At 41.2% G+C, this 13995-nt stretch overlaps 1 protein-coding gene and 3 non-coding genes across 6 annotated transcripts; 3 read left to right on the top strand and 1 right to left on the bottom strand.

The window, feature by feature from the left end:
* The first annotated feature begins 573 nt into the window (after window positions 1-573).
* Window positions 574-707, top strand: LOC139538090 (U8 small nucleolar RNA). The gene has a single exon (XR_011667663.1). It is a non-coding gene; the product is annotated as a U8 small nucleolar RNA (small nucleolar RNA).
* A 383-nt stretch (window positions 708-1090) lies between these two features.
* trnas-gcu (transfer RNA serine (anticodon GCU)) lies at window positions 1091-1172 on the top strand. The gene has a single exon. It is a non-coding gene; the product is annotated as a tRNA-Ser (tRNA).
* A 382-nt stretch (window positions 1173-1554) lies between these two features.
* trnat-agu (transfer RNA threonine (anticodon AGU)) lies at window positions 1555-1628 on the top strand. Its single transcript has one exon. It is a non-coding gene; the product is annotated as a tRNA-Thr (tRNA).
* A 2820-nt stretch (window positions 1629-4448) lies between these two features.
* Window positions 4449-12210, bottom strand: LOC139537142 (uncharacterized). Of its 3 annotated transcripts, XM_071338096.1 has the most exons (6): window positions 11870-12210; window positions 10846-10957; window positions 6581-6638; window positions 6321-6353; window positions 5984-6135; window positions 4449-5796 (listed from the first exon to the last, which is right to left on the bottom strand). In XM_071338096.1, exons 3-6 carry the CDS (start codon window positions 6627-6629, stop codon window positions 5065-5067), a joined length of 966 nt encoding a protein of 321 aa, XP_071194197.1. In that variant the 5' UTR covers window positions 6630-6638; window positions 10846-10957; window positions 11870-12210; the 3' UTR covers window positions 4449-5064. The 3 variants fall into 3 exon arrangements, with proteins under 3 accessions (XP_071194197.1, XP_071194198.1, XP_071194199.1); XM_071338097.1 differs by lacking the exons at window positions 10846-10957; window positions 11870-12210 and adding an exon at window positions 7281-9690; XM_071338098.1 differs by lacking the exons at window positions 10846-10957; window positions 11870-12210 and adding an exon at window positions 7285-9690.
* Between the last annotated feature and the right edge of the window lie 1785 nt (window positions 12211-13995).

Genomic DNA, 13995 nt, shown 5'->3' with positions numbered 1-13995 from the left:
TAAGCAAGTGCAATGTTCTTTGGAGCAACACAGTCTTGTAAATTGTTTGGTGTGGTGATGTCGTTTTACTTCTGTGCCGCGTGGAGCAGCAACCACTCGCTGCTAAAGCGGAAAACCTTTGCTGTCACGAGTGCGGTGTAAGTAATGGAGTAGCAGTCACGGTATTTTATTTCCGATCGTTCTCTTTTGTATTTATTCAGCGAAATAACACAGAACATTTGGACAAAGTTCACCACAAAACGTTTGCTTGTAGGTTGTTGTCATTAAGATGATAGCACAAACGTGCCACTTTAAAAGTAAATAAACCAACCAGAGTATGCACCAATGGGAAGACTGTTGGTCTGAGGTTATGCTAATATTTGCCGCAAAGCATTCTCAAATAAGTAAAAGACACTGACTTTCCATGACATGTACGTAAATGTAACGATAAGGATACAAAATACACATTTGTGTAGGGCTGACATGGAATTACGGTTTGAAATGTATCCGCATCGGCTAAAATGTAATATTGTAACCATGACCTAAAATTAGTTGCCACGTGTTCTTGACCATTGCTGCCATTTAATTAAAGTATCGTCAGTGAGGTATATCCTTACCTGTTACTTCAGTAATGAAGTATCAGAAAATGATGAATGGAATTTGATGAGAAATGATTATTCTCACCTGATCTTCGGAGAACTACAACACTCCGATGATCCCGTTCTGATTAGCTGACGATGTAATAACTATTGTGAAAGTAAACCTATGATTCTGTGCGCATGCCCACCGTCTTCAAAGGTATGTTGAGCAAGTCTTCAAAATACTGCTAATTTATTTAATGTGATACTGTATAAATCAAATAAAATGTTAATGGTCACAAACACATGGTTAGCAGATGTTAATGCGAGTGTAGCCAGAAGCTTGTGCTTCTAGTTCCGACAGTGCAGTAATATCTAACAAGTAATCTAATAAATTCACAACAACTACCAGGAGATTTGACCTCTAATGGGAATTGGGAAATATAGTTGACAGCTCAAATTTGATGCTCAGCATTATTTCTGTGTATGATGTATTTTCCATAATATAGTATTGGAACAGTGTTTGTATATGTGACGAGGTGGCCGAGTGGTTAAGGCGATGGACTGCTAATCCATTGTGCTCTGCACGCGTGGGTTCGAATCCCATCCTCGTCGTTAGAAGAGATTTTGTCATTGATGGAAGATTTGTAATAGTAGTTTATTTCGCCGCTTAACGCGTTACAACCGTTGTATTGGTTATGTTACATACAGCTAGAATTCTACTCGAGTATTTAAGAAAATGTGTTTGATATGTTTGAAAATAATATTTGGATGCGGAGCTGTATAGTGAAATGTAATTTAATGTAGGCCTAATCACAAACATACAACCAGGCTTACAAATCCTGTATACATGAATTAAATGTTCTATATTTGACTAATTTACAGGCTAAATGAATTAGTCACCATTAAAATAGCATGCTATTAATACCTACAATCGGAATCAGCTTCGCACCTAATTCAACATACAAAAAACCACTCCGCTCTCGAAGTTGCATGCGGTGCCGTGGCTTAGATGGTTAAAGCGCCTGTCTAGTAAACAGGAGATCCTGAGTTCGAATCTCAGCGGTGCCTTTTACCTTTATCCACTTGATTGAGTTATAAAGGGTGTATGAAGTATCAGCCACAAATTCATTTCACAGAAATGCAAATGTCGGGTAGAGTACTAGGCGCTTTGCAGTTCAACAATCTATATTTGCAGTTCAACAATCTATATTTCTTCATTTTTTTGTTGTCAAATACTCTAGCTATATTATTGTCACTGTTAAATATGTTATTTCATCATGTTAATTTACCAAAACATATTGCTTCTTACAAACACTACGCCACGGCGATTGGGGGCTCGTTTGAGTGGTGTACGCATCTGCAAAACCACAAATGATTGGTTGACAATATAACGTCCCACAATGCAGGCGATTGCTGCAGGATGAAGATCAATCAAGTACAGCCCAAAGCTGCAATATGTAACTTTTTGGTCGATCTGGCCAAATTCACATAGAAATGTGGGTTATGGATCTGTCATTTTCAATGAAAGCAAATCTAAGAAGATCTGATCTATGTGGGCTATTTCTAAGCTTTCCGTTCTTAAGTTTGTTTTGGCGTGTTACTTTCGATGTTGTACACCAGCTTTAAAGAGCCGAAAATGCAATATTTTGGGTTGTGGAAAATATACTTCACAGCGGTTTAAATAGTACAATGACTCGTTTCACCACACTTGCTTGTTTTGTCGCACAAACTGAAATTAGGATTTACTGCATAGTGCATGTTTAACTGAATGACAACGGAGACAGAATACAATATGGAATTCTATTGAATAGTTTGGGGTAGGCCTCATCTCCGAGGAATGCTCCTCAGAGCCAGATGCTGATGACAGGTTGCCCAATGCTGGTTACGAGTGGTTAGGTGTGCATTTTCGCTAACCCTAACCCTTTTTTCCTAACCTGCTACGTTATTTCTCCTAACAATTTCAATGATTGCAGTTTTAGATTGGGTGTATGTAGCGAATATAGACCGGCCGACTAATTGGAGTCGTCAGGCGACATATTTACATGATACTACAGCGATTGAATAAGTGAACCTATGACCATAGGATCACCGCCAGAAATGCTACAAAAACTCATATGGCAGCGCCGGAATTCGAAAACACTCCTCCGGAAACGGAAGCCTAAATCCAGCGCCATAGACTGCTCAGAGGTGAAAAGTAAAAATAATAATAATAAATAAAAACTATGCACAGGTAGTGACTTAATAATAACATATAATACATACCAATTTCCCAGTCATAATACTCTAGCATAGTGCATTTTCTGTTTCTCACCACTGGAGAGCGCCCTTTGACCACAATCAATATGACTATATACAGTGAATTCAGAAAGTATTCAGATCCCTTAATTTTTTCCACGTCACATGTTGTTACATTTTAGAATAAGGCTGTAACGTGTTTATTTTTTAAATCATCACACTACACACATACAATACAACCATAATGACAAAGCAAAAACAGTTTTTTAGAAATGTTAGCAAATTTATTCAAAATAAAAAACAAATACCTTATTTACATAAGTATTCAGACCCTTTGCTATGAGACTCGAAATTGAGCTCAGATGCATCCTGTTTCCATTGATCATCCTTTAGATGTTTCTACAACTTGATATGAGTCCACCTGTGGTAAATTCCAATTGATTGAACATGATTTGGAAAGGCACACACCTGCCTATATAAGGTCCCACAGTTGACAGTACATGTCAGAGCAGAGGTTGAAGGAATTGTCCGTAGAGTGCCGAGACACAGATCTGGGGAAGGGTACCGAAACATTTTTGTAGCATTGAAGGTCTCCAAGAACACAGTGAACGAAGAGAATATGTATGCATACTCTCTTCGTTCGCAGAACTTTATCCTGCTAAATGTTCCAAATGTCCAAACTGAATTTGGTAAAAGGGCTTTTATGTACTCTACGCCATCGGCTTGGAACGCCTTACAAAATACTTGTAAACTGGAAGAACTTGTCCCGATTTGTGTTTTTAAATCACTGATGAAGGATTGAGGCTGATTCCCATACATGTCAAGGTTATTCATTTGCTGTTTTATGATTTTGTTATACTCTTATGAATGCTATGGTTTTTACCAGATTACTTGTAGTTTTTCATGTTGTCTGTCTGTAATTGTGTAATGACTTGGTGCTGCCTATCTTGGCCAGGACGCTCTTGAAAAGGAGATTTCAAATCTCAATGAGCCCTTCCTGGTTTAATAAAGGTGAAAAAAATAAAATAAATCTTAAACGGAAGAAGTTTGGAACCACCAAGACTCTTCCTAGAGCTGGCCGCCCAGTCAAACTGAGCAATCGGGGAGAAGGGCCAACAGGACAACGACCCTAAGCACACAGCCAAGACAATGCAGGAGTGCCTCCGGGACAAGTCTCATGTCCTTGAGTGGCCAAACCAGAGCCCGGACTTGAACCTGATCTAACATCTCTGGAGAGACCTGAAAATAGCTGTGCAGCAACGCTCCCCATCCAACCTGACAGAGCTTGAGAGGATCTGCAGAGAATGTGAAAAACTCCTCAAATACAGGTGTAGCGTCATACCCAAGAAGACTCAAGGCTGTAATCGCTGCAAGAGGTGCTTCAACAAAGTACTGAGTAAAGGGTCTGAATACTTATGTAAATGTAAAATTTCAGTTTGATATTTTTTATACATTTGCTGTGAATAAAAACCTGTTTTTTCTTTGTCATTATGGGGTATTGTGTGTGTAGAGTTATGGGGGGAAAAAAACGACAAACCATTTTAACAAAATGTGGAAAAAGTGAAGGGGTCTGAATACTTTCCGAATGCACTGTATACACTGAGTGTACAAAACATCAGGAACACCTGCTCTTTCCATGACAGACTGACCAGGTGAAAGCTATGATCCTTTATTGATGTCACTTGTTAAATCCACTTCAATCAGTGTAGATGAAGGGGAGGAGACAGATTAAAGAAGTATTGTTAAGCCTTGAGACATTTGAGACATGGATTGTGTATGTGTTCCATTCAGAGGGTGAATGGACAAGACCAAAGATTTGAGTGCTTTTGAACAGGATATGGTAGTAGGAGCCAGGAACACCGGTTTGAGTGTTTCAAGAACTGCAACTCTGCTGAGTTTATCACGCTCAACAGTTTCCCGTGTGTATCAAAAATGGTATCAAAAGGACATCCAGCCAACATGACACAACTGTGTCTGTGGAACGCTTTCAACACCTCGTAGAGTCCACACCCAGACAAATGTCCTAATGTTAAGGAAAATAACAGGCACACATACACACATTGAATACAATATTTTATCAGGCTTGTCTCAAACTGAAACCATATTCTCTGATGGAAGTGAAAAAGTGTCATACTTGGGGGGAAATTGTGTAAAAAAAAAACATTTTATGGTTTTGTTCACAGTCCTACCTGTATTTGTTTACTGACCTTCTGTTATAAACTAACACTACTGTTTTATTTGTATGTCCATTTTCTGTTGTTTTAATCGTCTACTGGGGGTCAGGGGCTTGGTCAGAATAGCGGTAAGGGTCAAAGAGGTCACGCCGGAAATCACGTGGGTCAAAAGGTGTTTTGGTCTCCCCAGGAGCAACTTCTTCCTTCACCGCCTTTTCCACAACAATGGGGAGAGTATGGAGTGGTGGTAGTGGCTCAGTCGCCTTGACAGGGCGAGGTGGGTGATCGATCAGGCAGTCGGGGTCCCAGTAAGGGTCACAGTCATACTCCATCCCTTTAATGACGATGGGAGGAGGACGAGGAGGTTGGAGAGACTTCTTAGGAGATCGTGGAGGTGGAGGTGGTGCTTCAACAGCTTGCTCCAGAGGTGCTGCAGGAGCTGGCTCCATAGGTACAGCAGCAATGACCACCTTACCAGTTTGGGGTTTGCAGGCAGGGTTGTAGCGTGGGTCACAGAGGACCGGGATGGCCCCTGCAGGCAGGTAGACGATGTGAGCTTTACAGAGGGGGTCTTTGTGGTTACACAGATACAGGATGTCAATCTTAGTAAAAGAAAGTGGTGCTGGGGTAGTAGGAGTGGGCTGAGTGGTAGTAGTAGGAGGGGGCTGAGTGGTAGCAGGCAGTGTGGTGGTAGTAGGAGCTGCGGTGGTGGGTGGTGGGGTTATCACACCCAGGGCATTCTGGTAGCTTGAGGCGTCTGGCCCATAGACCTGCTCCAGGTGACGCATCTGCTGATACAGCATCCTGATCCTGTCAATCTCATACACCTGGGAGGAATATAAAGATCCACACAGGGTTTGAGAATGAGAGAGGGAGGGAAAGATAAAATAAGTGATCAGGTGGGTTGAGGAATGGGCAGATGACAAGGACCTGTATTAAATTATGTTTAACATTCATTATTACAGTGATGAAAAATCTGCTTTAAGTGTCTCATGATATGCTCCCTTTACTCACTCCTTCAATATGGCCGATGCTGTTGTAGAATTTGTAGTAGGACTGGAAATCAGGCGTGCCGCGGTGCCACTTGGGATCGACGTTCCGTTTGGGCCGTGACTGAGACAGGAAGCCATGAGCTTGGGCAGAGTCGATGCTGACCTCCCTCACAGCTGCATTTAATGACAGGAATCATGGTGGAAGAGAGGGGGATGGAGAAAACACATTCAGGAAAAATTATTAAACCTTTTTTTCTTGCATGTGCCAACATTCGCACACACATACGCAAGTCAAACATAAATCAAAGAGTAGGCTACACAGTAAAACAAGCACGTGCCATTGTTGTATTTTCTTTTACCTCTAGCCTTCAGAGGTGTAGCATCCAGCAAACCTGCAGAGCGGGATAAGGGATAGAGAATACAACAGGATCAGAGGTGTTGAGAGGGGTCTTGCTGCAGAAATATCCGCAGACTCAGAAGTTTAGGAAAACTTTATAACTTTCTATTTCATAAAATCTGTTTGCGTTATCACATTTGCAATAGAAAGCTATGCCCCCGTTCTATACGCTATATTTAGTTGCCATCTCGGCATACATGTTGGTTTAGAGTGGAAACATACCTGGGAGTAGACAACATAATGTCCCCGTCAGGAGAACCTGAGAAATCATCTTTGCCACCTGGAAAACACACAGACACTTGACTGGTGTAAAATACAGTATGAATTCTATTTTCTTCTGCCTTGATCATAGAACACACAGACACTTGACTGGTGTAAAATACAGTATGAATTCTATTTTATTCTGCTTTGATCATAGAACACACAGACACTTGCTGTTCACTTAGTAGCTGTATTGGCACATTGGATGATAAACGGACTAGTTTCTTTCACATTTGAAACTACCTACATCAAAATATCCTTTCATTTTCATCAGACTACACAGAAAGCTTTCAATTTACCACATGAATCAATTAAATCACCAGTCCACCTTATAATAGATTAATTACATTACACATGACCCTAAACTGACAAGTTACGCCTTGACTGAGCAGCAGTGACATTTTATATAGAATATAAAGATCTTCCCACTTCACTCCAGCAAAGGCTCTGGTGCTCCAGCTTATGTCCACAGCATCAATTAACTAATTTAAAGAAATCCTGTTTTAGACCCACAATCAATCATTGATTCATGCAATCAAACTTCCCCTTATACAATAATGATAAATATATTAATTGAATGAACCTAGTCAGGCTTCTTGACCAGCCTAATGATCAAAGCACATATTATATGAAGCAGATCATTTTCAAATAATTTTCTTACTCGCCTGTACTCGTATCTCTTCACAGTCCAGTGTCAGTTTGAGACAACTTTACAGTTCATAAATACTGAACTCAATGCCACTCATAATTTGGGTGCTTTCCATTGGCTATTGACCCCAAGTAACTCCACCCCTTGCACCTCTACCATCCGTTTCTTCTTGAGACGTGGACATGGTTAAAGCGCTCATTAAGCACTATAATAAGTGTGTACCCGAGGGAATTAACGATCAAATGGAAACTTCAAATGAAATAGGCTTACAACTCGTAAAATCGTGACAGCCAGGCACCCGCTGAGGGCAGAGAGTGTGCATGGGGCGGTAGGGTCCCTTGATGTTTGGGCCTCACTACAGCTGCATTTGGTCCTGCTAGAAATACTCTTCAGACGAGATACATTGTAGGCTCTCTCTTCATGTCATATGTATACCAAATGCATGATGATCATCATCAACTGACACACGTATGCCAAATGAGTTCTAAAATGTCCCAGTACAGAATACTTGAAACTTTTCAACCCCTTTTCAAGTTAACTTCTGTTCAGACATATGTTGGACTCCAAGGGGGTAATATTAGCAAAACAGACATTTTCTTGACAAAACCTGCTTGAACAGCAAAATTAACCCCTTCTCTCAAAACAGCTGGGGTTTTCCGTTTAAACTTCTGTTACTTGGCAAGACAATTAGGTTGGGGGTGTAGGGTTGACTTGTTTCAAGTAAATAATGCTGAAAAAGGATATCAAAAGAAGTCTTTACTGCCTTGTTACAGGTTACTAACAAATGACAACACTTTTGTGTTGGAGGCAGGCCTACATCACTAAAAGTACACCGAGCATAACCACAGAACAACCTTATAGGTCATCATTAGCAGTACGCACATTCAAATTCTAGGGCTCTAGGACACTGCCAACTCAAATAGTATGTATGAGATGGATTAGTATAGAATGCTACACACAAGCTTCTGCTAAATTGCTGCTAAATTGCTGTCAGAGCTCATATTGCGTTACTTAACTGTCACACTAAGAGAGACAAATACATTGTACCTCTGCGATCTTTAAAGCAAATACCAGTACCTTGTCATCATGTTCTCTGCCGGGCATTGAGAAAGCACAGATAATCACTACCCTCCATGAACCTGACAGGCTATGTGGCAAGGGGCCACATCCTTCAATTCTTCACTTTGAGAACAGTCACTATCTAAAAACACCTAAGGGGGAACATTAGGCCTATTTGTACACCTACAGACATTATTTGTAAAAAAATGTTTTAACATCAATGGAAAAGGGGAACTGAGGAGTGGCAATCTGGCTGTAGGGGCCTTCATCTGGGCTGTAGTCGTGGCATAGGCAGAATCAGAGGCTCCCTGAATGGGCTCGAGCCACACTTTTAAGGAGGCAGAGGGGCGTTTAAACAGGTGTGAGGGGGACAGGGCAGGAATCTGAGAAATGCGCTAAAACAGTGGGGAGACCCTGAGAGACACACACTCACCATAATAATCAAAGAATATCCTGTAGTGATACAGCAGAAGATTATAAACCACTTTCATGGCCAGCCTGTCCTGACCAGTCTATCCTCACCCCCTTCAAAGACATAGATTCCAAGGAAAATTAGCAGTTGTGTTTTGGGGCACACGTTATGACTACCATTATATGGCAGACAGTGGAAATGTCATATTATATCCTTTAGCACTACGTCATAATCCTGCTAAAGGTATTCTTTCCCAGCCATGCATGACACCTCCAATGCTCCACATTAGGGATAAAACACAATGTTCAAACGTATTTGGGGTTTTAGGCTGGGTATCTATAAATAACTTTGTGACAACTGCTGATGTAAAAAGGGCTTTATAAAAGACATTTGATTGATACAGTATAAAAATCTATATGGCATGATGTTCAAAATATGTTATTCGTCACTGGCCTTTGCCACAAGTTGGGATGTTGTAGCTAAGAAAACCTGCTATCCTCCTCAAGGCCGAGGGGATAGATTGTCATTGTGAATATTTGATTTGTTGTCAACTAAATAACAAGTACTATTTTGATTTACTACTCAACACAAAGCTGTATTATTACTATTGCATGATTACAAAATACCTTCAAGCTACAGTAGAGTTCACTTCATTCTTTGCTATTCTACAACAAAACAGAGTCTCAATGCAAGATAGATAGGGTCCAAACAAACACTTTATTTCTGACTTGTGCATCTAAAACATTCACTTCATGTCACATTTCAAATACCTCTCATGTACTGTTTGCCATGTGATCTTACTATCCTCCACAGAAATATGGTTGACATCCTTGCCCTGCCTGTTTTCTGTATGTCACCTCCCATGTGATCTACTCCAGTGGTAGCGCTCTGCCAGTGCTGTCAGACCGAGACAAGTGCAATGCCTCTTAAGATTGCCGGCAATTGCCCAAGACTCCGCCTCTCAACACAAGCTAGTCTTAGTGGCCCCACTTAGAATGTAAAACCACAAGGAAGCATAGCATGTTCCACGACCAGTTGCACTAAATTCCAATAAATTAGAGAAAATGGTGAAACAAAATTACTCCTGGGCTGTTCAGGGAAAGAGACAAGCTGTGTGACTCAGACAGCTATCCTAGTAGCTAAAGGGCCCTATTTGGGTCAAAGATGAGACAGCAAAGGTGCAAGTCGATATTAGGTTTATTTGTGTTGACAAGGGGTAGTGAGTCAGGAAGGGTGATCAGTTCCAGTTATAGTCAGTTTTGCATGGGTTTGCACAGCGACTCTGAGGTACACAGGCTGATCACCCAGCAAAGCTGACCAGAACCAGCAAAAACGTAGTTGGATGTTTTCAAGGGATCTAAACCTTTGTGAATTCACATCAGACACAGCATCTGGGCTGTGCTTTCATTATAGCACAAACCCACACTAACCCACACTAGAGATCCCTGGCAATGTTATTTGCAGCAACTGCGAACAAGGAATTCCTACCCTCTGGTGGAACTGGATGAGTGGTGCACCCTGTGAGTCAGGAAGTGCTGGTTTTGCAGTAGGTCTGATGAGTTTATCTACCTGCACAAACAGCACTTTTGACACCAATGGGCAAAAATGGCAAGTTCAGTGGATCCCACCAATTATGGGGTGGGAGGCAGCCTAGTGGTTAGAGCGTTGGGCCAGTAACCGTAAAAAATCTGTCATTCTGCCCCTGAACAAAACAGTTAACCCACTAAAACAAGAATTTATTCTTAACTGACTTGCCTAGTTTAAAAAAAATACAGAAACTATGTAATTGGGAAAATACAATTTAGTGGACTTCTTTCACCAAAATGTTGGATGACCACGTCAGATTTGAGCAGATAGGACGTCTGCCTTGTGACAGAAGTGCTCACATTGCGGTAGGTAGGACATAACCATTACCTGCACTGTAAGCACTTTATTACATAGCAGACAAGCTCCCCACAAAGCACATTCTCAGTAAACATTGTAAGGCATCAGGGGTCTCAAAACATGAATTTAATGGTATGTAATTAGGGGGTGAAGTGTTAAAAAGATGCAAGCAAAATGTTTATGCATAGACTCCTCCATGTTCCCACAGTCCACAACACTCACCCGTACGAATGGTCAGTTTGACCCAATCCTAGGGAATTGAAACTAGGCATTGAGTTGGCAGATACAGTTTGTCCCACTGTCTGAATAGACTTCTCCAGGCAAGTTGCAGGTACTGGGAAAATATTATTGCATGTTAATATCTGAATAACAAACCATGAGTCCACAATATCAAAACTCCATAAATAATGTAACATTGTAAAACATTCGCGTAGCAATGGCCATAGCCTCAACTAAACTAATGGAGTAATTGGTGTGTGGGGGTTGTAGAGGTTGATTGTAAACAAACGTTTGACCCACGTGACCTTCCCTCCCCCACATAAAATCCACATGAGGACATCCCTGTAATAGTAATTGTACGCGCTATGCAAAGTTATTAGAGCGCCAATCTATTGCAGAATAGTTAGCTGGCTTCGAGTAAATAGGTTTCAGGCGTAGTCAATTATTCTCCAAAATACCGAATGTGAAAGTGCGCTTCCAAAATTAGCTAATGCACGAGTCATGACACATTTAGCTATTATGACAAATCAAACAATATAGTTAGGTCAATCTAACTAGATAGACAATCTATCTGGTGATGTAGTTCAGAGCTAAACAAACTTTGGGCTCTGAGATTTCCGTCCTTACAAATGCTGCTAATGAAAGGTAACATTTGTGCCACTTTCTTCAGGGGTCTTTACCCTCCTTCCGAAATCTCTTTGTTGCGTAACTAGCTAGCTAGCTAACGTTAGCAAGCTGGCTAGTGGCTACACACAATCCGGCGTTTCCACGCATGAATCATGATACCGCAAAATTACTGACAAGTTCCGTAGCGGTAATAGCCGAAAGATTTAACTCATTTACGCAAACAATTTCTGGTTTGATGGTCAAAGCAACATAGATGCCAAAATAATCCGAAATATACGCGCGCATGTCAAAGGCCAACGACAAAGTAAATCCACGCGTTGTATGTCTCACGCAACAACAAAAAAGGACAACCAATTCATTATATTAGTCTTCAACTAGACTAAAACGCAGACTTCCTTACCGGTTGTGCGGCTCACTTCTTACAAATCCAAATTCTTTACAGAACTATTCACACAATTCCACCACTCCACTAACAGCCTCTGATTTTGTAAACAAAGAAGCACATGGCTTCACAGCCATATCTCTTGAGCGAAAATAATTTTTCCTCCGCTCATCAAATAGTACCAGCACTCCATTTCGCATTTACTGGCTTTTCAGACATGAAAAAAGTAGTTGCTCTAGAGAAACTTCCATCCTATATCAACGACAGGATACATTGTATTTTTTTTTAAACGAATGTCTTCAAAATGCTGCTTCGATGTTGCAAAACAGGGCGAGGCAAGCCGCGAGTCCTCAGCGGTCATCCCTGTCCGTGCAAACCGGATGGATGGAACCTGTGACGCATAGGGTCAATATGTTTAGAAACTCTGTGGTACGAGACTTTGATTTTACTTTACCTAGCTACAGTATTTGATAATCTTGGGTAAACATTTATCCCTCACACAATTAGCCTTTTTAATATCAGCCCTGAGCCTCAAATACATGTTTGTTTCAACATTTCAGAACTCGGACCCAAGCTGCATTATGCCAGTCTACCAGAGGGAGGCAGAAGCAAGCACGAGAACTGGGAGACTTACGCCTCGATCACACAGACAGAGAATTTGCATTCTGGTACACCAGAAGTACATTAATTTCCATACACCTTGATCACACCGACAGTATTATTGTGTTTTGGTACACCAGAAGTACATTCATTTCCAATGGAACGCTGCGTTTGTCTTGCAGCATTGCGTTGCAGAGGCAGTTGCAGTGCATTCTGTGTGGGGCGGTGGCGGTCGGTGCCTTTAAAGATGAGGGAGAACGTGTGGATGAAGCCTCATTTCTATTACAGCATATTGGATGACTGTCATTCATATTCCATTCACCCAGTTTAACATAGATAGGTTTAGGCTACTACCCAGTTTAACATAGATAGGTTTAGGCTACTACATGATACTCAAATTTTCCCTCTCCCCATCATGAGGTTGCTTCAACCTAGCCTATGAATTCAACGTAGGTGCACACAGGTCAAGAGAAAGATTTGAGGTGAAAGACAGTGACACATGGGACAGACGGTGACACATTCAATATTGCCTTGCACACTCTTGCTTGCATCTAGCTGACCTAGGGTGTAATCATTAGTTCAACAGCTGCAAACAAGAGTTTCTATTGGACAAATTCAGGTGTGTTTATCTCCGTTTCGTTCTGTTTGCTTCCGTTTAAGAAACGTTTTTCATCAGAATCGTCAGAATGAATACACCCCTGATCACACGCAAGCAGTTCACTTTCATAGCCACATACAAACAACTCGCTGTATTCCTTCTCACATCAACGCGCTCTCCTCCTCTCACCTCTTCCCTTCGCTTGTGGACTTCAATGCACAACACATCAGCTGTCTGTGACCAGGCGAAAAAACCTTTTCAAGCCAAACCTTCATATCATGGCAGCTAGCTCACCGTATTAGCTAAAGTAACGTCATAGTCAACATAGCTAATAGAACTAATGCATTAGTAAACCCGCTACAATCATGCAGTTTCAGTGTTGAATAGTCATAGTCAGCTAGCTAACATAGCATCCCTCTGTTTGAGCCAGGTTTTTGAGTAGGCTAAACTAGCTAGCTGTATTTGGTAGCTAGCTAAATAAGTGAAAGAGAAAAACATGAAATATAGCTAGCTCTCTTTCTCGTCCTCCTCCATTTTTGAATAAATGAATTTGTTAAAAACTGTTTAATTATTGTCTTTCTCTCTTTGAGTCAACTACTCACCACATTTGATGTACTGCAGTGCTAGCTAGCTGTCACTTATGCTTTCAGTACTAGATTCATTCTCTGATCCTTTGATTGGGTGGACAACATGTCAGTTCATGCTGCAAGAGATCTGATAGGTTGGAGGACATCCTCTGGAATTTGTCATAATTACTTTGTAAGTCTATGGAAGGGGGTGAGAACCATGAAGTTCCTAGGTTTTGTATTGAAGTCAATGTACCCAGAAGAGGACGGAAACTACCTGTCCTCCGGCTACACCATGGTGCTACCACACAGAGTGCTGTTGAGGTTACTGTAGACCTTCATTGCAAAATAGTGTGTTTTAATCAATTATTTGGTGACGT

The sequence above is a fragment of the Salvelinus alpinus genome, chromosome 13 (genome assembly GCF_045679555.1).
Source record: "Salvelinus alpinus chromosome 13, SLU_Salpinus.1, whole genome shotgun sequence".
Lineage (NCBI taxonomy): Eukaryota > Metazoa > Chordata > Actinopteri > Salmoniformes > Salmonidae > Salvelinus > Salvelinus alpinus.
Note: the sequence above shows the minus strand (reverse complement) of the source record. Positions and strands in the feature narration are given on the sequence as shown.

What these genes read in the sequence shown, in the direction of transcription:
- LOC139537142 (XM_071338096.1), bottom strand. Translation starts at nt 6,629, where the DNA reads ATGATTTCTCAGGTTCTCCTGACGGGGACATTATGTTGTCTACTCCCA. An exon ending in ATTATGTTGTCTACTCCCAG is followed by an intron (nt 6,354 to 6,580) that starts GTATGTTTCCAC and finishes CCCGCTCTGCAG; the next exon opens with GTTTGCTGGATGCTACACCT. An exon ending in GCATCGGCCATATTGAAGGA is followed by an intron (nt 5,797 to 5,983) that starts GTGAGTAAAGGG and finishes TATTCCTCCCAG; the next exon opens with GTGTATGAGATTGACAGGAT.